At 47.3% G+C, this 17,707-nt stretch overlaps 1 protein-coding gene across 1 annotated transcript in view; it reads left to right on the top strand.

Moving 5' to 3' along the window:
• Window positions 1-6,895: 6,895 nt before the first annotated feature.
• The window catches only part of FAIM2 (Fas apoptotic inhibitory molecule 2), a 342,143-nt gene continuing 331,331 nt past the window's right edge, over window positions 6,896-17,707 (top strand). Inside the window, exons 1-2 of the mRNA XM_069653661.1 lie at window positions 6,896-7,398; window positions 15,677-15,869. Coding sequence (XP_069509762.1) covers window positions 7,384-7,398; window positions 15,677-15,869 — 208 coding nt within the window. The 5' untranslated portion in view covers window positions 6,896-7,383. The remainder of the gene's footprint in view (window positions 7,399-15,676; window positions 15,870-17,707) is intronic.

Here is a 17,707-nt window from a genome sequence, read left to right as displayed (position 1 = left end):
TCTCTCTCTCTCTCTCTCCCAGTGTAAAGGTATGTCTTTTATGTTTCTCATTTTTTTTGGTAGTTCTCTGCATTCTGCTTCCATTTCAGGAGAGAAGATGATAACCCTCACCAATGTAAATAACTTCATTAAGTAGTGATCAAAAGTGTAGATGCACAAATGATAATATACAGGCCTATGCTTATTGTTGTGGCATGGCCGTTATTGCAGGTTTATAAAAGATAATGATGGTATTCTTGGGGCTTTATTGGGGAGAGTGTTATAGGGGGAGGTCATAAAAAGGGGGGAAAGGGACTGTATAATTAAATGCGACAGTACATATAAATGTTAACAAAATTAGTGGATTTACGTATATTAGTAGCAACATGAATGTTAATAATAATGGAAATACATATAGGAGTAGCGATATCAGTGATACAAGTATTGGTGATGATTATATCAGGAACAACACGACAGTGAGCGTGCCTGCACAATTGGCAATGATGGTAATAGTAAAGAGTTTGTTTCCAGAAATCGAGAACAGTTTAATAATTCACAACAATATGATGACCTTTTCATTAGCAATGTTAAGGCTGGCACACCTGAGAGCATGTATACGAGTATGAAAAGGGAAGCACGAAAGAAGTATGATATGTATCAAGGGCTGGGTTTGGATGCCATTGAGGATATACAGCACCCGAGTATACCAACAGTTGGTATACTGACATGAGTGGCGTTGGAAGAAACATTGCAAATGGAAGCTGGTATGTGTGTTCACTCATTCCACACATGGCAGGGGCTCCCAAGGGGTTTGTACTGCAAGCAGTCCCGATTATAGAGGCACAATGCCTAGTGCATCTTGCACTATGCAGAATAAAAGGAACGTTCCAGGCACACTGTGTGCAACTGCAAATGGTGGGTCCAGATCTTGTGAAGTGCAACAACGATCCAAAAAACATCAAGTGTGTGGAGCTACCCTAGTTGAAGGTGAAAGGGCATAAATATGTTAATAACAAATGGGAGGACACCAAAGTAATTTGCCTGGCAGAAGGACTGGTAACATATGACAAGGAAGTGATAGCGTGGATGGATAGTTTCTGTGCACAGATATGGACAGAACACATCACGAAGCTGATGTGGATTGTAACAATAGAAAAGCCGGTGTGAGTGCACAGTGAAGAAGTATATGAACTTTGTTTCCACAGCAAGGGTAAGGTATTTGTCGGCTCAAACGAACGTTGCAATAAGACTCTCCTGATTCCAGACATGAAGAGGAGAATGGCAGCTGTGATGGATTACTACTGGGTCTGTGGCCAACAAGCTTCCTTTCACCTCCCACCATTATGGAGGGGCTATTGTTCGCTAGCCACGCTGTTCTCAGCGCTACTAGTTATCCCAGAAGAACATCTGAAGGGGGAGCACTGGATGCTGAGGAGCCAACTAGCCCCCCACGTATTTGAAAAAGAAGAAAATAACCTGTTGCCCACACAAGAGCTCTGCATCCTGCCAGGGAAAGGAAAGTTCCAACAACTAAAGAGGATGAAAAGATTGAATAACATATCAAAAGTCTCCCCACATTACTTACCAGAGGAATACCGGCTGTTCAGCTCAGCAGAATCCTTTTTCGCATCTCTACTGTTGCCGGGAGTGCAGGCTATGGCAAACGCCAAATGGTTGCAGATCGTGCACTTGGATCTGGTAGAGCTAGCAAATGACACAGAGAGCGGGTTCAACGTGATAAAGGTTGAATTGTGTGCATTAAGACTTATGACGATGCAGAACCACTATGTGTTGAAAATGTTAACAGCAATGGAATGAGGGGTTTGCAAGAAGTTTGGCAAATCCTGCTGCACATTCGCACCTTCAGAAGATGCACAGAATGCTTAGTTAGCCAACATCATTGCAACTGTGTATGGTCTGGGTGTTCGCATGAACGAGGGAGGAATACAGGAGAGTGACTGGTTCACCCTAGCATTTATCTGTGCCCCGTCTTGGCTCCATGCGATCATGAAGATGTTGATGCCCATTATTGTGTTCACACTAGTTAATTTCTACACCTGCCAACTGGGCCTCCGATGTTGTGCCAATGCGGCAACAAATATAGCAAGAAATGGTATCATTTGGACTTTCAAATGCACCTTGCCAGACAGAGGTAGTGAAGTACAGACTGATATCCCACTGAGTGGCCTGAAGTATGAAATGCTCCCCATTCCGTATGGAGATGAAGTTGACCCCCTATATCACACTATCATTACACCTCCCCTGACATAGAGAATTACACAGAGGTCTGGGTGGACCTGGCAGGGGATGGAGGATGCATATATATGATTTGCTCATCTAAGGAATATGCGCGTAGTGGGGAGAGTTTACGGTCAGTATGCAGGGCTTGGATGACAATACAGGAACACAGCCGTACGTGGAAGCAGAGAGGAGACAGCAGGAGTGCAAGGGTATTAAGGAGTTTGTTACTGTAAAAGTAACAAAAGGGGGGAATGTTGGGAAGGGGCCGACCCTGTTCCACCCCCATAAACGCTTTAGAGTTAGGCAATCTGCATTCGAAGCACTATGATGGGCCAGGGGGGAGGAGGGACGGTGGTAGGACCCTATCCCAATATAATCAACCCACATAGTGTAGCACAGGGCACGAGCAAGACTGCCATTTTGCATAGATGTTAGTAACCATAGTTAGGAGACAAGGCATGTGTGGCGAATGCAGCATTTCATGCACTAGGCCCTAATTGTTAGTCAAGTGAAACCTCCAGCCATGCCCGAGGTCCCACGATGACAACCCACACCCCCAACCGCCATAAACTCATTCATTGTTCTAACAGTGTTGCAAATATGTTTTATTTGGTATACAGTCTTTATATCGAAATTTATATACCAAATCACTTATATATCTAAACATATACCTTGAAAACCCTGATATTGAATATATTTATGGTGGGTAAAGGGTTAATTTCTGGGGGGAAACAGTTGGGATGGGTTTGTAGGGGTCAGAAACGAGGGTTTGGGCAGTTCCCCCCCCCCCCAGAAAATAAAAAAATAAATGAAAGATTCTTTTTTTTTGTATTAATTATTCCGGTTTTCTAGGAATATGTCTTGATATGTAAGTGATTCGGTATATAATACCTCGGTATAAAGACATATAACCTTTTGTTTACCCGAAATTAATGTGCCCTACAAGACTGCGATCATAGACCGGCACCTGGTGTGCATGTTATCTCACACTGGCCAAAGGATGACCTGGCCTACCTCAGGTGACCACAAGTTATAGCCCATATAACTGACTAAGCCCCAAGATCCTTGAATTCATGGCACCAGGTGATCTTCGACCACCAACCCTAAAGTAACAAGTCTTAAATGATCAAAGAGAGCGGACATAGCATATCTTTGAGCTACAATCATAGGATTTGTATTGCAAGGGGCTGGGAGTGATACATTATAGTTCGAAATGAGAGTGGAGACCTTTGAGCCGGATGGCGCGAAAGGGAGTGAGTGAAATGTGTGTGTGGAGGTCAGAGTATTCCAGGACCTCCTTTGGGCCCGTCTTAAAGCCTGCCAGGTGCACAGTATAATGATGAAGCAGCATCGTGTTAGGAGTGTAGTTAATTTATTCTTGCACCTTCGTCAGTGAAAAGAAGATGATCTAGGCAACACCTATGTGATGGAAGACAGACGGACTGGACTGGAATCAATCACCTGGCATCCCGTATGGAGCAGGCGGGTCATGTATAGGTGTACACCAACCAGCCGCGCAGGTTTTTACTGTATGGTATTGCGTCATGATGACGATGTGTCTGCTCTTAGCCTCTGCTTGTACCCTTTTTCAGCTGAACGTTCTTGGCAGTAGAGTTATTTGCTGTTGTTCTCATTTTTGTGTGAGATTAACACTTTTTATCCTTAAAAGATCGACTTGGGCCTTTTTTCCCAAGTGGGTTGTATTTTTTCTGGTGTGAGCGTTCAGGGGCGTGACTAGACCAAAATGGATTAATGCTAGAATTGCAACATAGAAGCAGGTGGGATGAATAGACATGCACTGTGTGCCTAGAGAGGTAGAAGGTTGTCCAGTGTGTGCCGGTGTAAACCAGCACCCAGGCAGGTACACACATAGGTAATTAGGGAAATGGATTCTGCATTTGGTGAAAAAAGCCACTTGGGTAAGTGGCTTCTGCGGCCCACTGTCCATTTGAAACGGAAAAAACATTTAATCCACAGCAAAAAGGTAGGTGGCAGACACAGTGATCAGTCATTGGATGTTGGAAGTACCAATCAGGGAGTGGAAGCCAACATGCTCAAGACCGCTGCAGGGGTAATGATGAATGCAATTAAGGGGGCACATTAGAATGTTGGAGAGCAGGAAAACTCAAGGCCAGGTGGGTGTGAAAGGGCACTGCTGGCTCACTGGCGGAATCATGGTGGACCATTAAATGCTGTGGAGCGGAGTGAACTACGCTTGGAAAAAGAGTGCTTAACTCCAGCTGAACTAGGAAGCGGCTGGCCAACAGGGGAGTTAGTCAGAGTATATGGGTGAAGCGGCCATGCGGCTATGGCCGGACAGGGGCCTTAAAGTAAACCTTGAGGTGGAGGCTGGCTACGCCTGGCAGCTCCCCCTATTGGCCAGATGTAGTTGGTAACCAATCAAAGTTAAAAAGTAACGTTAGTTAAGGGGGCCTGCCTGCTGCTGCAGGCTCTGGTGGATTGAAGGTCCCATTGAAATTGCATAAAAGTGGGCAAGCAGGCCCAAGTGAGCCTACTTGCTGCTGGCTGCTGCTGGCTCCGTAGGACTGATGCAGGGAAAGGCAGAGTGGTAAAGAATACATTCCCCGGTCTGGAGGGTCTAAATCTTAACCGCTGGACATTGCTCCGAACTATTGTTTTTCAGCCATCCAAGCTCAATCCCAATTTATGACACTCAATAAGGCAAAAAATGACTGGGGTTGCTTGCGCAGAAGGAATGTGACCTGGCATTTCGGCCTAAACTGTCCCTTTTGGAGTGGCACTAATCCTGATTTATATGCAGTCTTTCCCCTTCTATCTGCAACGTCATAGCTGGCTGAAAAACGATGATGTGGAGGGTTGCCAGCGCAATGTCAGTTGTTATGATTTCATCAAAACTTCCATCTGTGCCTCTTCAATTTGGCATATTCCCTGGTACTCACACCTTTGCCAAGTATTGCAATTGTTTGCCCAGTTGCTCGCATAATTTGGAGTACAATGGTGCTGCAACCTCACATATCAATGACTGGCAAATGGTACACGGTCATTAGGCGCCAGCAGATGGTAACTAGAGTAACTGGGCATACAATGGCAGTAGCTAGCCAATGTCAGGCAGAGGTTGAGGTAATGTCTATAAAGTAACCACAACTATTGGCTTCGTTCTTGGATTCTAATACTGCCTGATTTATGCATTTTTCAAAATTTGATGAATGATGGCTTGTGCTAAGCAACTTGAGCTTGGCTTGTTTTGCTCTTTCCTATGTGACCTTGGATTCTTGTGTATCATGATCTTGGTTGTCGGTGCTGATTTGATGTGCAAGGATGCATCTTCTTGCGAGAGCAATTGACAAGGTCCAAATACAAGAAGGTGAAGCTTTACTGTAGCCCCTGACTTCCTTCTTTGATGTTTGATCTGTTTGGCTGTTTATTCCCCTCTGTTCCTCTCCTCTTCTGCTTCCCTTCTTCTCCTTTGTGATGGATCCTAGTTTATGGGGTACCTCTCATGTGTGTTCTGTACTTTGCTCCTTTTCCTATAGCTCACATGCCCTCTCCAAGTTCTTCCATCACATACTCGTTTTGGCCTAGCTCTTTCCACTCCCTCCTCCTGGCATCCGTGCCTCCTGGCTCCTTCTTCCTGTTACCTCCGCCCATCCCCTCACCTGTGCCATCTGCCTCCTCGTGATTCCTCTCTCATTTTCTATCCTATTTCCCGTGTTTTGCAGCCTCGAATGTCTCCTTCTCTCCAACGCATCTCCCTCTCTCACTGCTTCCCTTCTACCATATCTGTTATCTATCTATCGTCTCTACTGTCTCGATTCTTGAATCCCCAATTTCTACTTTCTAATTTCACTTTCCTTTCTCTTGTGCCCATCTCTTACTGCCGCATTATACCCCTTGCATTTTCTTGTGCCCATCTCTTACTGCTGCATTATACCCCTTGCATTGTATTACCTTCACATCTCTCTATTTCCTTTTATTGTCCACTCGCTTGCCCTCCTCTCTGTTTTCTCTACATATATTTACTTTTGTTCTCCCTGCCCATTGTTTATTTCACCCGTCATCTCTGTCTCTACGGTCTTCCCTCATGCCTACTTCCTCTGTTCTCTGGCCCTGCATCTTTCCGCCACTCCCTGGTCTGGCCTCTTTGCCTCCAATGCTTCTTCTCTCTGACATTCTCTCGTATCCTCTCCCTCGCTATACTGTCTTTGCCTTATACTGCCCTTTCCCCTTCATTCTTCAGCCCAAAGTTCTTTAGCCCTCTTTGCTAACCCCGCTCTGTCCCTCACACTCCAACCTTCATCCCTCTTGTTTGAGCCGTATATATAACCTTCCTCTCTCCATCGCCATTCCCCATATTGGGCTCTTTGCTGTCCCTTTACTCTGTGCTTCGTCACTCGTATCTCTCCCCTAACCCCTATACTCAATCACCCTTTGTCCATTCCCATCCAACATCCATTGCCATATTTCTACCTCCTACATTGACTACCCTCTGACCATCTTTGCTGACCCTTTCACTGTTATGTTATGTTGTGTTATGTTAAAGGTACTTATTTATATAGCGCACTGTCTACAACGGAATTAGTCCCCAGGCGCTCTGTGTCCTTCCTCTCCATCCTTACATTGTATTGTCTCTCAAAACAACTCTCTCCCTCTAAGCTTCGTCGCTTCACATTCCATCGTTCATTCCTTTTGTCGCTGGCCGGGTCTCATGACACCTCACACTGCCCACTCTCCCATATCCCCTACCTCTGCGCTACCCTTTCCCTGACCCCTCTGGGCTCTGGCCCTCTTTCCTGCTCACCCCTTTCCAGATCCTCCCCGCCCTCACGCTGCTCCCCGGAATCTAGTTTCTGCTCTTGACTTTGCCCTCTTTCTTGCTGTCGTCTGCTCTAATTCCGCCGTCTGCCTGCTCGGAGCCGCAGTGCCCCCCGCCCGCCCCCTCTGCTGCGCCATGCAGATGGTACAGTCCTACTGCGTGCGCTGGGAGCCTAGTGGATGTTGCTAGAATGTTATCGTATCCTCTCGGGCAGCAGGGCTGGACAGACTGCAGCGGCTGAACTGAGGAGCATCCCGGACACGCACACAGCACAGGGCTCGGCTTAACACCCCTACACCCACAGATCCTGGTGCACTAGAGCAGGGAGGCATCTTCGGAACGGCGAAGATATCATACAGGGGTTCAGGATGACCCAGGGAAAGGTAAGCCTTCTCTCTCTCTTACCCCCTCCCCAGGCCTCATACCTTGAAAGGATGGCGCCAGCCCCATATATATGTGTGTGAATGTTCCGTTCCTCTGTACTGTGTTTGGAATGGAAGATAATGAACTTTTGAAATACCTCTATAGAAAATGCGACATTGAACCTTTTCCTGTAACAGGCCACAGAAGACCTCGCGTTGAAATTGACTCCTTTCCCCTTAATTTCCCAGGAAGGGCTCGGCTCCCTCAAACACCCCCCACCCAGGACAGCGAAAACTACCTGTTTTACTTGCCACCTACCACCACCAGGGCAAGTGTATTCGTGGCTCAGCACTTGGCCATAAGTTCCACTACTTGCTGAGGCATGGCCTTGGAGCAAGCGATAGTTACAGCCGGAGGGAGGGGTGCATACGAGGAGTGCAGATAATGCGGCCTGTCCTGCTGCCTGTCATTCTCTTGATATCCCTCTGCACCCCCTCTCCACTGCGGTGTCCCCCCCGTCCCCCAATGGGCCATCAGCTGTAGGTCCTTCACGCTGCTCCACTTGCCAAGCGGGGGTCACGTGACTGTCACGTGTCGCCTCCTCCCCATTCCCCATGCCATTGCAACCTTGAGTCACGGCCGCTCGTTATTGCCACCAATGCTTTAGCATGTCGCATCATCCCGTTACCATGGCGTGACGCTCTTCCCGTGTAGCCTTAATGTGGAGACACCTGCCCTGCAGTGGTTGCCACGCCCCCTTTCACTCTGATATGGTGGCTTCTGCCCATCTTCGTAATGAGTTGAAAACACCTGCCCCTCTGCCACCCTGAGGCAATACTTCAAGGACCTCTGGCAAGAGGAGGCCTCTCTGCCCTTCTGCCAGCCAGAGGTAACACTTGTGTTCTCTTCTGCCTTCGTGTAGGCTGATAGCAGTTGCACATCTGCTCTCCCCGAGGTGATCATGCTTGCCCCTTGGCCAACCCGAGGTAGTGGTATGTTATGATATGATGCATTATTTATAACGCGCCTGTACACAAGAGCTTCTAGTGCCCTCCTGCCATACTGATGCCTGCACCTCGGGCTGTAGTCTACTGATAACACCCAACTTGCAGAGGTCGAAGTGAACCGGAGCTATCGGGAGCAGAGTACCACTACTTTATTTTTTACTGTCAAAAGTTGCACTACTTTTTACAACCACTTCCGGAATGGAGTTTTTTTTTTTTAAGTTGAAGCGTAGATCTTCTTTTTACCACCCTGTAAGTTACAAGCAGACATAAATCTGCTTCAATATACATTCATGAAGCATGGATCACATTTCAGCCTGTATGGGCTATATGTGGCTTCAACTGAACTAGCAGAAGATGGGTGAGGTCCTGCTAACACTAAGAAATGATCTTTCTGACACCCAATCTCTCACTGATTGTTGTAACTTGTCAAGTTGTTATTGCAGGTTAAATGCATATCCGATCCTGGCCCACGTTGTACTGTATCTGATTATGTATCAACCCTGTGACCATCATGTAACCCTGGTCATCCGCACTTATTGCTTCTTTTTTTTCTTTCTTTTTGTGTCATTGTCCCTTTTAATGATGAACATGCCTGTAACTTGTAGAACATTGCTCCTAAGCCTCTGGCGCCCAGCAGTGGTGTAACACAAAATGTGGGGGCCTCCCTGCGAGCCACGTTGAGGGTCCCCCCCCAACTCAGCAACAAATCAAGAGCCGCGCCACACTCTGGGCCGGCCTAGATTATCATACTTGCGCAATACGCACAAACGTGCTGCTGAAGGGATATGCCGCACACTGCAATAGGAGAAAGATATAAATATGTGTTTTAATATAATATACAGCACACTTTCTGAGTAAAATTGGCTAAAAAGCCAGAGTGTTTGCAAATGTTTTGTAGTGTAACACCAATCCAATAGATGCAAGTCACCAACAATGCACAGGGACATTAATTCTTTGCTATTAAAAATGCCATGCCACAATGAAAACATGTCCAACTGGCTGCACAATGTAGACCAGTGTAGACACGTAATAACAATATAGTAAAGCTTGCCAGGCCACATTTAGACATATCTATACAGGTTGCACGAAAATGCCAGTCGAAGCAATAACACTCATCAAGAAGAGAACCCACATTCAAGCCTGTGTCTCTGTGGCCTCTAATAACACGGTCAAACTCGTTAAAATCTGAAAAGAACTGATCAATCCTGTTGCAGTCTTTACCTCTCCTGTTCCCTCCCCGGCCCTCTGCATGGCTCTGTCATCTCACTTCTCCGCTAAAACTCAGGACATCCTTTCCTCCATCTCCTCTTCCTCTCCCTCTTCCTCTCTCGGCCCCTCTTTGGCCATCTCTACCTCTCTTCCTCCTTTCTCCTCTTTCTCTCTGACAACACCTGACAAGGTTTCTAGACAAGTCCGATCTATCAGTGTCATCTAAACAGGTGCTCTCCTGCTCCACTAGAACCATCAAGAACCATATTGACACCCTCGCTCCAGCCTTGACCGATTTCTGTAATCACTCTTTTGCCACTGGAATGTTCCCCTCTCCCGTTAAGCACTCCCTTATGCACCCTCTCCTCAAGAAGCTGTCTGCCGATACTGCCTGCCCGGCAAACTATCGCCCAATCTCCATCACCCCTTTCCTGGGCAAACTGTTGGAAAAGCTGGTCATCTCCCAGCTTACTCTCCACACGGAATCTGTTGGTTGTCTCCATGACCATCAGTCTGGCTTCAGAGCTGCCAGAGGCAATGAAACTGCTGTCCTGAACACCTGTGAAGATCTGCTCTCTAACCTTGATTCCAGCATTCCTTCTGTCCTCATCCTCCTTGATCTTTCCTCTGCTTTCGACATGGTCAACCATGCCATCCTGATCAATCCTGATAAGTCGACTCCATGAGAACCTGGGAATCATGGATCAAGCCCTTGAGTCGCTGACCTCCTTCCTCTTGGACTACCCCTCCCAGGTCCAACTTGGTCCCTTCTCCGCTCTATCCTCTCACTCTGGTTTTTCAACCTCTATGTGACCCCTTTGACGCACCTGATCTCTACATTCTCCTCTAACTTTCAGTGTTATGCGGTTGACACTCCACTTTCCTTCAGGCTCCCCTCAGAGTCCCCTCATCTCTCACTCATTCCTGACTGCCTATCCGCGATTCAGGATTGGTGTGCCTCCAACAATCTCTGCCTTAATACCAGTAAAATGGAGATCCTTCTCATTTGGACTCCTGCCCCTGCTTTCCCTCTCTCACTCTGGCTGCCCGCCTTGGGCCCTCTTCCTTCGCCTTCTTGTGAGGCAAACACTGGTGTCAGCTTTGACTCGACACTCTCTTTCTCTCCTCACATCTCGGACGTCGCCGAGAAGTCCCACTACCAGCTGCTCCTCCTCAAAGGGACTCTTTCCTTTCTCCCAGGAGCTCACTGTCTCCAGAGCCCTGGTTCTCTCTAGGCTGGACTACTGCAACAGGCTCTTTCTCAATCTGCCTTTCTCTACCCTCCAGCCCCTTCAACTAATCCAGAACAGGACTGCAAGACTTATCCTTGGCCGTAAGCACAGGGATCGTATCTCTCAAGCCCTGAAATCTCTCCACTGGCTCCAAGTTGCTGCAGTATGAAGTTCAAGACCCTTTGCATTGTCCACAAGGCTTTCTGGGCCCGGGGCCCGCACTACATCCAACGCTCTCTTACAAAATATCTTCCTTCTCAAGCCCTTCGCTCAGCTACCTACCACTCTCTAAGGGTTAGACGCTTCTCCAGGCAGAGAGTGGGGGGTAGATCTCTCTCCTCTGCAGGTGCCTCCCCCTGGAATAGCCTCCCTACCCCTCTCAAGCTTTAGCAGACCACCTGAAGTTCTGGAAGCAGCTCAAAACTTTCCTCTTCTCCTCTGCTTTCTCTCCCTCCCTCCCCTGCTAACCTACATGACCTACCTGTCTGCTGTACCGACTGGTTGCTTGGCTACCCCCAGAGTCTCACTGTCACCCTTGCACTGCTTCTGGGCCTACAATGCACTTAGGGGCTGTAACTGTAACCCTACAGTCCCTTGTTCTCCTTGCACTACCCAGAGCCACAATGCCCTGACTGCACTTACTTAGAGCATTGCTGCCTTGTTTTCCCTCCCCTCTACCTTGCACTTCCCACCTCCCTTTCCCCTTGCACTTCTTGTTCTCGCACTTGCACGATCTGAATGACACAAGGCCTAGTGACATTGTTTGTCTTGTCCTCCCTCTATCTTCTATCCCTTGTCTTGTCGCGCCTAGAAACACTTGTGACTTATATAGAAAAATATACAATGCCGCAGTAAGAAACGGCTAGACTGGCAGCACCCAGATGGCATCTAGCCAGGTAATTCACTTAACAGGACTGCTTTATCATAAATGCCCTGTTAAAAAAAAGTCATACCAAACTGAGGGATGACTAGACTGGCTGCACCAAAATGCCTCTCTAGCCACTAATACCACATATGCCTGCTTAGCCTGGACATGGACAGCCATTATAATTTGTCGTACAATCTTGCCCCCCCTTCAACATCCCCTCTCCCTCCCACCCCAACCTCCAAAATCAGCTCCTTGGCACAGAATTGCCTCCACGTCCCTCTTCCTTGCCCCAGAGCTTACGGTTGAGGTTCCTTGCCTCATAGGTAAGTACTGGGATGAGGAAGAGTGGGACTAGGAGTAATGAAGATTACAGGTAGCTAAATCGGGCATTACCTCCATGTACCTCTACCTCATCCCAGTAATTGTGTATGAGGCAGAGTGCCTTATACACAAGTACTGTCTCATACACACTGGGACGAGGAAGAATAGGGCTAGGAGTAATGAAGATTACCAATAAGTAATCCAGGCATTAAACACAAGTATTGGTGCAACACTATTGAGTTGACTGGGAATCAGCACTCTTTCCCCCTTGCCCCCCTGAAATGTTGGGCTATGTTGATTCGACCTGGCTGACCTTCAGAGCAGTTGCCAGACAGAACAGGACACAGATGTTAAACGGCACCTGAGTTTCGCTCTTAACAAGAGCCCAGCAATTACTAACATAAAGCAATTCACTGTTAGTTCCTGCATTCAAATGCCACATTTTTTAGGCAATTGAAATTGTGATGTGGGTTTAATAATTGCATGCCGGGGGAGTGATTGTAAGGGCAGAGAGGGACAGGAAACCATTCATTCTCAAAGCAGTCCATAAGTGGGTGCATTAAACCTTAAAGGAGAGAGTTAACTGCTTATAAAATGGAAGCTGCACTAGAATAGTCTCATTAAAATGCATAAAGAAATTAGATGCCCCAAACAAATAAGTTTGCCCCTCCCCCACTGCCCATGAAGTTGGCGCCCCTCCCAACATTTGAAGGGTTAGCCCCTGAACGCAAGCGCACACACCATTCACCATATACACACACGCACACCCAGCCATCCATACATTTAAGTGTGCATTCTTCCACCATACTGGCACACCCAGGCAGCCATCCATACATTTAAGTGTGCACCCTTTCACCATACAGGCACACCCAGGCAGCCATCCATACATTTAAGTGTGCACCCTTCAACATACAGGCACATCCAGGCAGCGTTCCATACATTAAAGTGTGCACCCTTTCAACATACACTCACACACGCACACGTCATGGGGTTGAGGGGAGCCCTAGTACTTCAAAAAGAAATTGGGCCTCATTCCAACTATGCCGGACTGGAAACAACGGTGCTGGTAAGCTTACCGGCACCGTTGTTTCCGGACTGGCATATTACAGCTCTGAGGGCGGTTGCCGTCCTTCCCGGCAGGTCAGACCTGCCGGGCAGAATGGCACCCACCCACATAGTTTTCACGGAAGCACCGGCACCGTTATTAATGGTGCTGTTGCTTCTGTGGTCCCCATTCCCATAGAGTCCGATAGGACTTTATGGAACTGGGGACTTACCATTTGCCGTCGCCTGACTTCCCAGACCGCCGGGGTTGTAATCCCCTGATTGTTACAGGAAAGTCGGGCGCCGGTAAATCATTATGGGTCTGGCGGCAACCTGCTGGTAGCAACGGCACGGTTACCGCCAAATCCGTAATGAGGCCAATCGTTTCTTTTTGAAGTCACTCTGACTTCATAAAAAAATTATTTCTGTTAAGGACCGAACCATAATAGAAATAATTTCTTTGTGAAGGCAGAGTGACTTCAAAAATAAACTATTTCTTTTTGAAGTCATAGGGCTCCCACCACCCCATGACATGGAGGCCTCCAGCCTAGGGTCTTCCATGCCATGCGGAGGGCACAGCCCTCAGACTTCATAAAGAAAGTTTCTGTTACAAAAATAATTTCTTTATAAATGCAGAGTGAATTAAAAAAGAAAAAAAATATATTTTTTTTGCAAAAAAAACATTTTTCTTTTTTTTCTACAAGTGGGAACCCCTCCAAGGCAATGTGCTGGCGGGCCCCCTGCACCACAGGGGCTGCGGGGGTCCCTGTTACGCAAGTGGCGCCCAGTTACCTTAGGGTTCGGCGCACGCTATAAATAAATAACGTGTCACAACTTTTTCCATCCCTCATGTACTTGTACTGTCCTCCACCGTTGTCACAGCTCCATAGCTTTTTTTGGCACACTTCTACCACTGCCAGCTTGTCGCCATACTGTGATAATGGCACCTTTCCCTCTAACGTCATGTGGTGGCTGCCATCTCTCCTTTTGAGGGTCAGCGTCTCACCTCCTGCACATGCTTCTCCTGAATGTTTCTTGTCATTACTGCCATCGCTGCGGGTGGTGCACTGACCATGTGACTATCATCCCTCTTCCAGGCTGTCCGCACCACCGTTACTACCAAACTCTTGGGGCCGCTGCACCTGCCTGTGTGCCATCACAACCTGCTTGCACCTGCTTGTCTCGATGCATATCTGTCCATTTGCAATCTCTTTTCTACTGACCTCTGACCCTCAGTCCATGTCATCAAGTGGCACTAAAGACATCCTTCAGGCATTCCCAGCTCCTAGTACTACAGCAACAATCATACAACTATTGCCTAGTGATGTTTCACATCCCAAAAACGAAATAGTTTATTGATGCTTAAACAATAGATGTGACTATCATCCAGGTATTCATATGAGCGACCCCGGAAGGGCCATAGGCCACACAAGCCATGCAGAGGTTCGACAATGTGGCCCGTCAGACATGTACACACTTCTCACACAACAGTGATCTCTCAACAATTGCATTATTTTCTAAAAATGGAAAAATAACAAAAGGTAAATCAGGAATCTTTGGGCACTGCTGGAAATAATTGGATTATTTGTATATGCTTAGAGCACTGGACTGCTCACAGACAGGGAGTTTTGACACTACATTAGCACCCGCGGTGGGGGGAGCAGCCAATCAGGTTCCATGAAACGCATGCTGAAACCACTAATAGCCCGCGTTCCACTGAACCTGCAGGTTGCCTCCCCCGCCGCAGGCCGCCATATTCCCCCAACAGTCCCTTTTATTTTATGTTTTACTTTTCCCAACCCTCCTCCCCGGTCCCACTTACCTGGGTGTTGCGGCGGCAGTGACTTCCCTCCTCGCTTTTCCGGCTGCCATGGTAATAGAAGAAGGGCACCGTACAGAGCCCCGCCTTCTACAACCATGATGGGCATTTTCGATAAGTATTTTCATTCACTGAAATTACGGAAGCTCCTCAACACTTTCCTCTTCACCTTCTCCTTCCCCCTCTCACTCCCATGGTAATATCCCACAGTCGCTGAGATTGGTGGCCTGGGACCCTATGTGTCCTTCTGGGTCCCGGCCTTTCCGCCCAATCGCCTTCACCATCCCAGCACTTGCCTCCAGGCACCCACTGGCTTGTGTTTGCACAGGCCTGCACTTATTAATGGCATGTGACCACTCTGTACCAAGCGATCTCTGCTAGGCACTTACTGCTGCACCCAACTGACTCCTTGGCACTTCACTCTATTGGAACTCCTAGCACTGAGGTCCTTCTTTGTCCCTCTCACTCTCCCTGCACTTGCACGTTCTGAATGCTTTCTGAATGCTTACGAGGCCTAATAGGACCGCCCTTCCTTGTTTATTTTTTGCCTTGTTCCCATGTTCCCTCCACGTTGCCCTGTGAGCGCTTTGAAACTCAATTTCTTTGATGTATAAACCCCTTACAAATGCACAATAAATAAAATAAATAAATAAATTGAATAGGAGGCGTGCATTGTCCTGTTCAATGAATGAAAATACAATTATTTTTAGCGCCCCGGGTTACCCATTGTCCTGAGAGCCAATCGAAATTGTTATCGGTGTCAGAATTTTCAATTTTTCACTGTCCATTCCTTTGAAGGTCACTGTCAGTAACAAGCAACAGAATCCTGAGGGGCAGTCGGGAAATGGAACAGGACAGGGAGGAGTACCTGTTCCATCTGCTCCTCCTACCTATGAGGAGGCCACATCCGGGAACCTGACAAAAGATGGATCCTTCCCACCTCCTCAGCCACCAGTGCCACTTCACCCCAGCTGGGCCTACGTGGACTCCAGTGAGTACTCTGATTTTGTTATTTTTTAATTGGATTGTGTTTTAGAAGAGTCAGGACCCACGTGTGTCAATTCATCTCTAAGATCAAGAGTCAACATTTTCCCAAGCACTCCTCCTCTACCAACTTCAGCCCTCATCAGTGATCCAGAAGCAAAGAGAAGGGCTGCACTCCCATCATCAGCCCAATGGTATGGACGCATTCCTTTCATGGCCCTAGCACCACCAAAATAATGCTCATCTCTAGGAGGCCCAGGGTGCTGGTCGGGTAGTCCTTCTCCTTCCCGATGATGTCCTTAACCATGAAATTCCAAGGCCTGACATTTTGGCGCTGATAGGTGCAGTGTTTCAAAATTGCTCTCTGGTAGCCAGAGATTGTACAGTTTTTCTTCAATTCCAGACTTTTGGAGGGCTTGACTCACCTTGTGGCAGGACTGAAAAATGTGCTTTAGCAATTTAAGATCTGTGAAGCCAGTTGGTGGTCTCGCTTGCGCGTATGCTGACCTCAACCTTTTTATTTTGCCTCTTTGCTTCAGTTTCTTTTTTCACAGTTTGGTGAGAACTAGGACCTGTGCCCGAGACATAATATAATCTTTTTTAGTGAAATGGTATACATTCCTAAATCTCCAACTAAAAACAGCCACCTTTCCATTAAGCCCATTATTTTGCATCCTCTGTTTACAAATTCCATAGTGGCCGGGGATAAGTTGCATATAAGGTTTAATTGGGCATTTTGGTAGTTTATCGGACATTGCACATATTCGATTGCTATAGTTGGCCATTGCCTTTGACAATTGATTATTGTTCATCTGGCCCAGCTGGGCTATCCTGAGCAAGTCCAGTTCATATTTAGTTTGCTGTTTGAGACTTTGATGCAAACATTTCACAGACCATAGTGACATGTGTCAACAGTAGTAAGTGTGTTATTGAGCAAGCAGCTTCAATTCGGTTTCAGCAAAGTTAAATGTTAGCACGCTGCTTTTTTAAAATCAAGATGTGGCACCAAGCAACAGCACCAGATATTTGCAGAAGGTGATGTAGGCTGGTTTAAAATTGCTGGTTTTATGTATTTTCCCTAACTCCCCTTTCCCTGGATGTCCCTCACACTGAATCCCACTCGCCGAACAGCGGACCCTCTTGCCGAAATCATTTGCCCTAAATCTACATCTTGTGCCTATCCCTGCTGCCCCATCTGCTCTCTAATGAGGGTTTCACCAGCCATACACCCCTTTGCTCCACCCACCTCTGTGCCTTCAATGCGTGCTACACCCCATGCCCCTTCTTCCATGGCCCACCTCCCTGCCCGCCACATAACCACTAACCACACACCCCAAATCCCTGTTTACTCCTCACCTAGTCCTCCTTAGCTCCCCCCTTATTCTTCTGGTGTGCACGGCGAACACTGGTCATCGAAAATGGACCATGTTCTTTAAGACTATGCTCGCTGGCCATATCATTCGGCAAGTCCTGATTCCTGTGAGTCCTATTACCTTGAGGATACACTTGGTGCAGCAATTCTTGATGTAGGAGAGTAAATTCAAATTGTTGACTGCAGTCCAGGACATCTAGGGTTTAATCCTAGCTTCCATTCTTGACCACATTTTTGTGCCTTGACCAATTCCACTATCTCCATGTGCTCCAGTTTTCTTGTTAGTCACGTTCAGAGTGCATAGAAATAGGCCAAAAACCAATATTAATCATTACATAGAATCCGGGCATTTATGTTAAATGCTCATTGGCTTTCATGTGGTCTGCCATTCCATCTGTTGTCTCTCCATTTTCACTTCAACAGCTCCGCCATTACCACATCACAGACTGACGACAACAGCACCCACATTATCA

This window comes from Ambystoma mexicanum, chromosome 3q, assembly GCF_040938575.1.
Source record: "Ambystoma mexicanum isolate Mex_15411 chromosome 3q, UKY_AmexF1_1, whole genome shotgun sequence".
Lineage (NCBI taxonomy): Eukaryota > Metazoa > Chordata > Amphibia > Caudata > Ambystomatidae > Ambystoma > Ambystoma mexicanum.
This window is presented reverse-complemented; position numbering and strand designations above follow the sequence as displayed.